Source organism: Oncorhynchus mykiss, chromosome 23 (assembly GCF_057628025.1).
Source record: "Oncorhynchus mykiss isolate SJ-2025 chromosome 23, ASM5762802v1, whole genome shotgun sequence".
Lineage (NCBI taxonomy): Eukaryota > Metazoa > Chordata > Actinopteri > Salmoniformes > Salmonidae > Oncorhynchus > Oncorhynchus mykiss.
The window spans coordinates 28,404,863-28,416,892 of NC_143044.1; the positions used below are offsets into that span (position 1 = coordinate 28,404,863).

Sequence of the window (12,030 nt, forward strand, 5' to 3'; positions counted from 1 at the left end):
GTTCAAGGGGGCCGAATACTTTCGCAAGGCACTGTATGTATGTATGTATGTATGTATGTATGTGTATATATATGTGTATGTATGTGTGTATGTATATATATATATACACACACAGTTGAAGTCGGAAGTACACTTATGTTGGAGACAATAAAACTCGTTTTTCAACTACTCCACAAATTTCTTGTTAACAAACTATAGTTTGTGCATGACAAAATATCTACTTTGTGCATGACACAAGTCATTTTCCCTAAAATTGTTTGCAGAATGATTATTTCACTTGTAATTCACTGTATCACAATTCCAGTGGGTCAGAAGTTTACATACACTAAGTTGACTGTGCCTTTAAACAGTTTGGAAAATTCCAGAAAATTATGTCATGGCTTTAGAAGCTTCTGATAGGTTAATTGGCATCATTTGAGTCAATTGGAGGTGTGCTTGTGGATGTATTTCAAGGCCTACCTTCAAATTCAGTGCCTCTTTGCTTGGCATCATGGGAAAATCAAAAGAAATCAGCCAAGACCTCAGAAAAAATTGTAGACCTCCACAAGTCTGGTTCATCCTGGGGAGCAATTTCCAAACACCTGAAAGTACCACGTTCATCTGTACAAACAATAGTACCCAAGTATAACCACCATGGGACCATGCAGCCGTCATACCGCTCAGGAAGGAGACACGTTCTGTCTCCTAGAGATGAACGTACTTTGGTGCGAAAAGTGCAAATCAATCCCAGAACAACAGAAAAGGTACAGGTAAAAAGTATCTATATCCACAGTAAAACACATCCTACACCGACATAACCTGAAAGGCCACTCAGGAAGGAAACCAAAACTGCCATAAAAAAGCCAGACTACGGTTTGCAACTGCACATGGGGACAAAGATCGTACTTTCTGGAGAAATGTCCTCTGGTCTGATGAAACAAAAATAGAACTGTTTGGTAAGAACACCATCCCAACCTTGAAGCACGGGGATGGCAGCATCATGTTGTGGGGGTGCTTTGCTGCAGGAGAGACTGCTGCACTTCACAAAATTAATGGCATCATGAGAAGGGAAAATTATGTGGATATATTGAAGCAACATCTCAAGACATCAGTCAGGAAGTTAAAGCTTGGTCGCAAATGGGTCTTCCAAATGGACAATGACCCCAAGCATACTTCCAAAGTTGTGGCAAAATGGATTAAGGACAACAAAGTCAAGGTATTGGAGTAGCCATCACAAAGCCCTGACCTCAATCTTATAGAATATATGTGGGCAGAACTGAAAAGGCGTGTGCGAGCAAGGAGGACTACAAACCTGACTCAGCTCTTTTATTTTATTTAAAAAAAAAATATTTCACCTTTATTTAACCAGGTAAGCAAGTTGAGAACAAGTTCTCATTTGCAACTGCGACCTGGCCAAGATAAAGCATAGCAGTGTGAACATACAACACAGAGTTACACATGGAGTAAACAATTAACAAGTCAATAACACAGTAGAAAAAAAGGAGAGTCTATATACATTGTGTGCAAAAGGCATGAGGAGGTAGGCGAATAATTACAATTTTGCAGATTAACACTGGAGGAATGGGCCAAAATTCACCCAACTTATTGTGGGACGCTTGTGGAGGCTACCCGAAACGTTTGACCCAAGTTAAACAATTTAAAGGCAATGCTACCAAATACTAATTGAGTGTATGTAAACTTCTGACCCACTGGGAACGTGATAAAATAAAGAAAAGCTGAAATAAATCATTCTCTCTAGTATTATTCTGACATTTCACGTTCTTAAAATAAAGTGGTGATCCTAACTGACCTAAAACAGGGAATTTTTACTAGGATTAAATGTATTTGGCTAAGGTGTATGTAAACTTCTGACTGTATTCAACTGTATTTATATATATACAAAAACATAGTCATGGGAAGCACAATTAAAACATCACATATTACCCAGAAAAACAGTTACATTCCTCAACAAATAAGTCCCGAGTCAATACTTCAAAGTGCCTGAATGACACCAGAACATCGTTTCCAAGTGGCGCAGCGGTCTAAGGCACTGCATCTCAGTGGCGTCACTACAGTTACCCTGGTTTGAATCCAGGTTGTATCACAACCGGCCATGATTGGGAGGCCCATAGGGCAGCGCACAATTGGCCAGCGTCGTCCGGGTTTGGCCGGTGTAGGCCGTCATTTTAAATAAGAATAGTTAAAAAAGCCTAGTTAAATACAGGTTAAATAAAAAATACAAATACATATAAAAATGTATTTTGAAATCTGTTCCAGCAATAGAGTCCATTAAAACTGAAAGCAGATTTTCCTAGCTCGGTGGAGACCCTAGGAACCTCAAGAGTTAACCAATACTTAAATGCAATATTTTCACTTTATTTTATTTTTAAATTTCATATCTTGTCCCGTGTGTTAAATATCAGTGTTGTAGGTTTTTCATGTGGCAATTTTTCATACTATGTCAATTTGACAATAAAGCTTTTGGAATTTGAATGGACTCTCTCCTCTTCCAGGCTCATCACCAGGAGATCCTGTCCCAGCAGCAGGACATGATCATGGCCACCCAGTCAGCCCAGGCTCTGCTGGACCACCAGGCCCATGCCTTGTCCTCCACGGAGAAAGACAAGCTGCAGATGGACATCCAGGAGTTGAAGGGTCGGTACGACGCTTCCCTTACCCAGGCAGAACAGCAGATGAAGCAGGTGGTCCAGGTCCAGGAGGAGCTGAAGAAGTTCCAAGGAGACTGTGAGGAGTTTGAGGGCTGGCTGCAGCAGGCCGAGGGGGAGGTGGGGGAGCTGGGAGCCCCCGCTGGAGCTCTGAACATCCTCACAGAGAAGCTCCAGAGACAGAAGAGCTTCTCTGAGGATGTCATCTCCCACAAGGGGGACCTGCGGTTCATCACCATCTCAGGGCAGAAGGTGCTGGACGTGGCGAAAGCTTGTGGACGCATGGACCCTAAGGGGAAAGATGCCCAGCTGGAGGTGGATACCACTGGAACCTGCGCTACTGTAAAGGATAAGCTGGACTCGGTTGCTGGCCGTTACAAAGCCCTGCACTCTCAGGTAAACTTCATATACCAGTACCACAAGACTGATTTAGCCCGCTGGACTAAAGCCTAGCCTCAAAGTCTTCAGCAAGGTTACTGATCACATGCATGTTGTTTACTGAACCACCTTGGTAACACCAGGAGGTCTACCTATTTAAATCAGTACGGTGAACACTGAGTGAGACACACATCTCAGGCTGATTGAATGTTTTTTTAATGGATGTAATATCCTACTCTCACCACACGGTGGAAGCATTTCTGTTTAATCAAAATGAAAGCAAATTAGTCATTGTTCTGTATCACAACACTGGTTCACTCTCATACTGAGAGGCAAAGGTTGACTTTGTGTAACTGTTCATCTTAAAAACAATTCAGATTAAATGCTCTCTTATTATATATTGCTGTCCAGCTTTTCTATAGGTTGAGATACAGAAAAGAGTAGGCAGTAATACTGCATGATTTCCAAGTTAGTAACTACCACAGCGATCAACATCACAACTAATTTCTTTCAGTGCAATGAGCTCGGCAACAACCTCAAAGATGTGGTGGACAAGTACAAGAAGTACGAGGACTCAACCGCTGGTCTCCTGAAGTGGCTCAACAACTCAGCAGAGGAAGCCAGAAGGCAACAGTCTGAGGCCATTGCTGCCGACCCTCAAACCCTACAGAAACAGCTGGAGGACACCAAGGTATGACAAAAAAATTAAATCTCACCAAACAGTATGAGTTTTATCCAGACAAAGCACATTACCACAGTGTAACAGACTCCGGGCTAGAGGAGGGCAAGTGGAGGAATAGCTGTTTACAGAACAGCCTTTTTTCAGAGTTTACTCACTGACGGCTCTGAGAACTGAATGGGTTTAGAGGTCATTACACCGCTTCAAACTTCCCTCTCCATATACAGTGTTTCCACTCACTTTAAAACAACACTGCTATTTTTAGGTCCAAATTCAAACCTCAAAGCAGTCCCCAAGACATGAATATCCTAACCATTTGTACATTTTCTTGCGTATGCCTTTGAGGCGGGGGTGGGGGGGTTACGATTGGAGTTGGACTGGACAGAGGTGTAGAGAATGCCTAGTATCCTTTAATAGATGATGTCCCTGCAGTACTCTCTGAGTCAAGCTGGCTTGCAACAAAAGTATGTAGTGTAGAGAGAGAGAGAGTGGGAGTAAAGTCATGTTCCATTACATCTCTCTATGGAGTTGTATTGCAGTGGCTCATAGATATAGAAGATTAGTGGCGCCTAAAACTCAAGAATGTAGTTTATGTCAGGGAAATGCTACGTTTCCCCCTGAGTGCAACCAGTCAGGTATATGGAAAGTTACAGTAGTGGAGTTCTAGTATTTGAGTGTTTGAATAACACTATTTGTTTTTAGATGCTTTTACAAAACATTTGTCTCCAGCTTTAAATCTGTATAATTACAGCATTGTAATAAAGATATAGCTGGAGTTGATATATCTATATGGAGCGGTGTGGTTTGTCTGTTAGACATGGTGACTGTCTAATCTTCTGTCTGCCTGTGTTTGTCATGGTCAGGCTCTGCAAAATCAGACCACTGGTCGTCAGACTGCTGTGGAGACACTCCGCAAAACATCTGACTCTTTGGTCACTGCTGAGGGGGACCTGTTGACCAATCAGGACGAGATCCAGGAGACAGTAGGTGAGTAATCAGTCTTAAGTGTAGATTCTCATCCAATGCTATTTCTAAAAATGATGAAATACTTGACAATATAGTGCCACTGCCAATGTGTGGTTCCTATCATAGTTGACTGTTGGAGTGAAATAGTAGTAGGGGAGAGTGTGGTAAGTTGCGCCATCCCTTGTTTCTAGGACACCATACACAAATGTAATAATTTGACCAAATATTTAGGAAGAGGTCATCAGATCATAGAGTCTGTGAAGGAAGAAACCACATGGGAAAAGTGGTAAGTAAGCTAGTTAGGTCCCAATTTTGTTTTCACCAAGTCAAAGTAATGTATTGTTCTAGAGGTTTCATGATGCTTGTATCTTAACCAAAGTCAATTTTGAGATTGTTCTATACATCCGTTGGGGTCTCTATAAGCGTCAATATTAGGTCCTAAATCTAGCATGAAAGTTGATCCTTGTGGGCTAATAAAAATGGTTTGCCTTGGGGTAAGTTGAGCCAATGGCCATGGAGTAAGTTGAGCCACAGTTTGAGCAAATGTAAGTGTTTTCTTCCCAGGCGTAATGCCAGGCATTATCGCGGGGATATGAGGTAACACCAGGTCCTGGTCTATGTTAAAAGTGTTTTTAAAAAGTACATAGTGTTTGTAAGTTGCTCAACTTACCCTGTCCAGCGGCTCAACTTATATCCGGGTAAGTGGTGCCAAGAGACCAATTATTTTGGACAACCTATGTTTCCAAAACTGTAATGTTTACATAAATTATGATTATTTTAATAAGAGATGCACAACATCCTGAAATATATAGATGTATATAAAGTAGATGTCTTTGTTAGAATGAATAGTATATTTCCCTTGACGGCGTGATGCTGAATGTAAAAATGTTTTACCTTGTCCCTAATGATATTGCGCTTGGCCGACTCAAAAGTATTTTTTGTATGTGCTGTATATTTATGATACAGTAATATTTTCCATATGTTTGACCTTAGCAGAAAGGTAGAACAGAGAGAACAGTGAAAACCCTGACTTGATTTGCTCATCATTTCCAAGTGGTATGAACTTTTACCATTGCTAAGCATTGACCCTAAAACCATTACATTGTGTCTTTGCTTTCAGATGATATTGTGGAAAGGTATGACAACCTGTCCAAGTCAGTGAGTGATCGTAATGAGAAGCTTCAGATCACCCTGACCCGCTCCCTGAGTGTCCAGGATGGCCTGGATGAGATGATGAGCTGGATGGAGGGAGTAGAGGAGAGTGTGAAGGAGAAAGGACACGTCCCTCTGGATTCAGCAGCCATTGGAGATGTGCTGAGCAACGGGGCCGTATGTACTGTAAACATTAACTTTGTGTCACTGTTTTTACCAGTCAAATAGCCATTTCACCATATATTCATTCACCTTACTGTAACTGGTTATTTTGGCTCAACCATTCATTTGGAATTTGTCTCTTTATGATCTTCGACAGATGATGAAACCTGAACTATAAAAACATTGAAAAACATTCAAATGTCTCTAAAATAAATATTTGTCATCCGTTGTGTTTTTCTTCAAGGCTCTGGAGCAGGATATTTCCAGTCGCCAGAGTAGCATCTCGGCCATGAAGGCCAAGGTGAAGAAATTTGTGGAGACAGCTGACCCCTCCGCCGCGGCTCTGCTGCAGTCCAAAATGGACGCCCTGTCACAGCGCTTCTCTGACACCTGTGACAAGCACAAGCAGAAAATGGAGCAGCTGGAGCAGCTGAAGGACAAGGTGGAGGAGTTCGAGAAGACCTCGGACAAGGTGCAGCAGTTTGTGCTCAAGCGCTCACAGGCCCTCTCCGAAACAGACGGGCCAGGGAAAAATGTCAACGAGCTCTCGCAGCTCATGCAGGTAAATATGTTAATTTAATGCTTATTTTCAACCACACATTGCTCAATAGTGATCTTCCAATTGTTCTAACTGTTCTAATGTTTCTGTAGGACACTAACACTGAGTTGGCTGAACATGCCAAGGATGTGGAAATACTGCAAAAGCTGTCAAAGGAGCTGTCCAATATGGGTCCAGAGGGAAGCATGGCCCAGATTCAGGGAAAGATTGACAACCTCTCCAACAACTTCAATGCCTTCAAAGACACTGTGAAAGAGAAGTACGTGAAGATGACGGTAGCAGAGCTACCTGCTGATCCTCATGTACAATCTACTTGTGGGGATACTTGTCCTCATTTGACACAGAAGAAACATCATTATTTTATCTCGCCAGTTGACAGTCATGTTTTGGCATATTTTATATGTCTCTGTGATGTGATGTGAATGTGGTTGTCTTCTCCCTTTTACAACACAGAGAGGAGGAGGTGTCTTCCTGCCAGGACCAGCTGGGAGACTTCAGGGATGCAGCCGGAGCTCTCAGGACGTGGCTGGAGGAGACAACAGAGAAAGTCCCTGTGGTTCAGCCAACCAGCAGTGAACAGAGTCTATTGAATGACCTGCAGAGAGTCAATGTGAGTGAGCAGGCAGACTGGTCTGGTACTAGATAGCCCCCCTTACTTATTTGCATTATGGAAATGGTATGTTCTACCTTTGTTCTTAGTGCAAAGAAGGACAACTGCATAGCTATGTTACAAAGGTGCAGGTGAATGTGGAGCTTGTTCTTCAAATGGCCTTGAATGCCTTATGTTACATTTTTTAGGTTGAGTAATTTAGCAGACGCTCTTATCCAGAGCAATGTACAGGAGTAATTATGATTAAGTGCTTTGCTCAAGGGCACATTGGCTTATTTTTCACCTAGTTGGCTCTGGGATTTGAACCAGCAATCTCTCGGTTACTGGCCCAATGCTCTCACATTTATTTTGCAATTTTATTTATATATAAAGCCATTTTTAAATTAGCAGATATCACAAAGTGCTATACAGTAACCCAGCCTAAAACCCCAAACAGCAAACAATGCAGATGTAGGAACACAGTGGCTAGGTAAATCTCACTAGAAAGGTAGGAACCTAGGAAGAAACCTAGAGAGGAACCAGGCTCTGAGGGGTGGCCAGTTATCTTATGGTTGTGCCGGGTGGACATTATAAGAGTATATGGCCATTAAGGCTAAATTGTTCTTCAAGATGTTCAAACGTTCATAGATGACCAGCAGGGTCAAATAATAATCACAGTGGTTGTAGAGGGTGCAACATTACCTCAGGAGTAAATGTCAGTTGGCTTTTCATAGCCGAGCATTCAGAGGTCGAGACAGCAGGTGCAATAGTGAGAGAGAAGAGTCGAAAAAAGCAGGTCTGGGACAAGGTAGCACGTCCGGTGAACAGGTCAGGGTTCCATAGCCGCAGTCAAAACAGTTGAAACTGGAGCAGCAGCACGACCAGGTGTACTGGGGACAGCAAGGAGTCATCAGGGCAGGTAGTCCAGAGGCATGCTCCAGGTCCTCCAGGAGGGGAGAGAGAGGAATTAGAGGGAGCATACTTAAATTCACACAGGACACCAGATAAGACGGGGGGGGGGGGGGGGGGGGGGAGGACACGACGACGACGACACTGTGGCCTCATCCAATGATACACCCGGACAGGGCCAACCAGGCAGGATATAACCCCACCCACTTTGCCAAAGCACAGCCCCCACACCACAAGAGGGATATCAACAGACCACCAACTTACTACCCTGAGACAAGGCTGAGTATATTCCACAAATATTTTCTCCACCGCCGAACATCTAGGCTACCTGGCGCTCATGTTTTTCTGTCATATTACACACGTCACAGGTTTGGCACTTAATGTGTTTTTGTAATGGAGTAAGAGGAGTGCGGTGCGATATATCACTATTTTGTCCTCCCTGATTTCACAGTAGTTTCCATGCCAAAGTAATAAAAGGATGGTAAGTGTTTAACATAGGACCCGTCAGGGAGTCAAACACTAAATAACTGACTCTCTGCCAGAAAAAAACTTCCAATCAGAGATGAACTGGTACAGTGTGTCACAGAAAAAAGATAAAAGACAAGAAGAGAGTAACGAACCATAAGTAAATAGGTCAAACATCAAAGATTAAAACACAAATCCCTCCACACTTAATATACATTTGCATATTGAATAATTTGTTTGTACCATGCGAAAAATCACAGTTTAAAATGAAATTAATCAGGACTTGACATTGGAAAGGGTTTCCTTTGAGGAAATTTTTAGTCTTGATGCTGCATTGCTCCAAATATATTTAGCTTGGCCCTGCTTCTTACAATAAACAGTCAAGACAGAGTCATTCAGTGTTCTCTCAATGTAGCCATGCAAATTGCAGCCCTATTCGGGACAGTGTTGTGTAAACTATGTTATTGGTTTGATTGATCTCTTTTCAGGCTCTAATGGAGGAATGGACAACCAAAGGCTCTGCTGTCCAAGATATAAATAGCAAAGGATCTGCGCTATGTAGCTTCATAAGTGTTCTCACATCTCCAGCCAAGACCAAGATGTCACACAAGTCAGGTACTGTATGTTTTCAGAAGGTTTGATTATCTCAAAGCAGTTTGTTAGAGATATTTTTAAGCAAATGGTTGTGTTCGGGAATGAGAAAACAATGAAACGGGAGATACCCGTTTTCTGTTGCAACACGTTTTGCTACGCTGTACTGTACTGAACATGACCCTGATCTCAATGTAACCACAGTGATCATACAATGATCTTTTTCCTGTATGACAACCCAATAGAGTCTAGTTTGCTTTTGACATTTGTACTTAACAAATAAGCATGATCTTATGTATTTGTTTGTTTTGCGATCAGCCGTTGCTAACGGTGGTGGCCCCGGAAACCATGCCTACCTAACCAATAAAGGTACTTTTTCTTTACCAGTGTGTCATGTTAGGAATGTATCAACACAGTGTTCCAGACCTGTACATTATCATAACAACTTATCATTTAATGGCTTGTCCGGTAGAAATGGTCTGTTTTAGCCTCGTCTTGTACTTATCCTTGATTCTCTCTACTGGAAATGTCCCATTCTTTTTACATTCCAATGTATTTTCAATATACCTTCAATAGCATGAAAACCCATTTCAAACCAGCTGTGTTTAGACCACACTGCAAAAAAAATTCACAGACTAAATTCACAAACTAATTTTTGATGTGACCATTTCCAGTAGTGCTGTAACTGCTTACAGCAGTGCCTTGTCCAAGTCATTGTTGTTATAAAAGGTAAACTGGCTGATGTCTAACACTCTAACCTCTAACCACCCACAGAGCTGATGGTGGTACAGCAGAATATGTCGTATATCAATGAGGGCCACGAGAGCCTGGGAGAACTACTGAAGGACCGGGCTGCAGAGCTCTCTGGCCTGGTGCAGCAGATGGCAGAGGCCCAGAAGGAGACAGATGCCATGATAACATGGCTGAAGGACATGAAGAAGACAACAGCATCCTGGAACTCTGCGTCCACAGAGAAAGACGCCATGAAAACACAACTGGAGCAACAGAAGGTAGATTCAGCCAAGGCCTGGTCTGCATAGACTGTTTCTACATTGTAATAGTTGTTGTGCATATGGCTTATTATAGTAGTGGTTTAGTACATCCAGTGGTATCATATGAAATATCTCACAGTATTATTGGTATGCAAAATGCTCTGTGGGAAGCCAATGTTTTAGGCAGGTGCCTCTTGTCTCTACTCTGTGCATTTCAGAGTGCATGAAGAGCCAATGAATGAAATGTATGATGGTTTTAGTAAAGCACTATATCTCTATTTTCCTCAGGCCTTTGAGGAGGACATGAAACAAAAGCACGAGCAGCTCCAGAAGCTGAGAGAGAAGCTCCTCCATCTGATTGAGAAACACCCAGACTCTCCTGAAGCAGCCAAATGGAAGCAGATGCTGGCACAGATAGGTATGCAGTATGCAGCATCCCATCTGTTTGTCTCCAAATGTTTTAATATCTACTGCATCAATGCAGAGAGCTTTACCCGGGGTCAGTCCAGTCCAGTCAACCGCTCCCCCTTTTCCAAGGCTTCATGACAGAATACCTGGCCTCCCCCACACCTACAGACTTGGCAGACTCATACAGCTAAGACCTAATCAGTAGGGGCTGTGCAAAGTTCAAGTTGCCAGGGTGTTTTGTGCTGACTGATGTTTGTTCCTCAGATGCTGCCTGGGCGGATGTAAGCGGGTCGGTGGAGGACAGGAAGCAGCAACTGGAGGAGTCCAACAGAAACCTGGACGTGTTCCAGACCACTGAGCCACAGCTCCGCCAGTGGCTCTCAGAGAAGGAGATGATGCTCAGTGTCCTGGGGCCCCTCTCCATGGACCCCAACATGCTCAACACACAGAGGCAGCAAGTCCAGGTACTTCACTATGGGACATATTAGTTAGTGTTGAAATTATTACCACCATGTACAGTTCAATGTCAATGTCACCTACTTCACACGTAAGCTAATGTTAAAGACAGTCATTGTTTTGTCTGCAGGCCAAATGTTGAGGCTTGCCAGAATTAGTCAAAATCAAGATGATTAAGATTTATTTATTTATTTTTTATTTTACCTTTATTTAACCAGGTAGGCAAGTTGAGAACAAGTTCTCATTTACAATTGCGACCTGGCCAAGATAAAGCAAAGCAGTTCGACAGATACAACGACACAGAGTTACACATGGAGTAAAACAAACATACAGTCAATAATACAGTATAAACAAGTCTATATACAATGTGAGCAAATTAGGTGAGAAGGGAGGTAAAGGCAAAAAAGGCCATGGTGGCAAGGTAAATACAATATAGCAAGTAAAACACTGGAATGGTAGTTTTGCAATGGAAGAATGTGCAAAGTAGAAATAAAAATAATGGGGTGCAAAGGAGCAAAATTAATTAATTAATTAAATACAGTTGGGAAAGAGGTAGTTGTTTGGGCTAAATTATAGGTGGGCTATGTACAGGTGCAGTAATCTGTGAGCTGCTCTGACAGTTGGTGCTTAAAGCTAGTGAGGGAGATAAGTGTTTCCAGTTTCAGAGATTTTTGTAGTTCGTTCCAGTCATTGGCAGCAGAGAACTGGAAAGAGAGGCGGCCAAAGAAATAATTGGTTTTGGGGGTGACTAGAGAGATATACCTGCTGGAGCGTGTGCTACAGGTGGGAGATGCAATGGTGACCAGCGAGCTGAGATAAGGGGGGACTTTACCTAGCAGGGTCTTGTAGATGACATGGAGCCAGTGGGTTTGGCGACGAGTATGAAGCGAGGGCCAGCCAACGAGAGCGTACAGGTCGCAATGGTGGGTAGTATATGGGGCTTTGGTGACAAAACGGATTGCACTGTGATAGACTGCATCCAATTTGTTGAGTAGGGTATTGGAGGCTATTTTGTAAATGACATCGCCAAAGTCGAGGATTGGTAGGATGGTCAGTTTTACAAGGGTATGTTTGGCAGC

At 42.7% G+C, this 12,030-nt stretch overlaps 1 protein-coding gene across 6 annotated transcripts in view; it reads left to right on the plus strand.

The window, feature by feature from the left end:
• The window catches only part of LOC110502687 (dystonin), a 197,974-nt gene that overhangs the window by 124,770 nt on the left and 61,174 nt on the right, over positions 1-12,030 (plus strand). For all 6 annotated transcript variants that reach the window (XM_090217231.1, XM_090217232.1, XM_090217235.1 and 3 more), the window contains 12 exons: positions 2,493-3,041; positions 3,538-3,714; positions 4,566-4,689; positions 5,789-5,997; positions 6,227-6,544; positions 6,634-6,800; positions 6,995-7,151; positions 8,993-9,119; positions 9,414-9,464; positions 9,870-10,105; positions 10,376-10,505; positions 10,760-10,959. In XM_090217231.1, the coding sequence (XP_090073357.1) occupies positions 2,493-3,041; positions 3,538-3,714; positions 4,566-4,689; positions 5,789-5,997; positions 6,227-6,544; positions 6,634-6,800; positions 6,995-7,151; positions 8,993-9,119; positions 9,414-9,464; positions 9,870-10,105; positions 10,376-10,505; positions 10,760-10,959 (2,445 nt within the window). The remainder of the gene's footprint in view (positions 1-2,492; positions 3,042-3,537; positions 3,715-4,565; positions 4,690-5,788; positions 5,998-6,226; positions 6,545-6,633; positions 6,801-6,994; positions 7,152-8,992; positions 9,120-9,413; positions 9,465-9,869; positions 10,106-10,375; positions 10,506-10,759; positions 10,960-12,030) is intronic.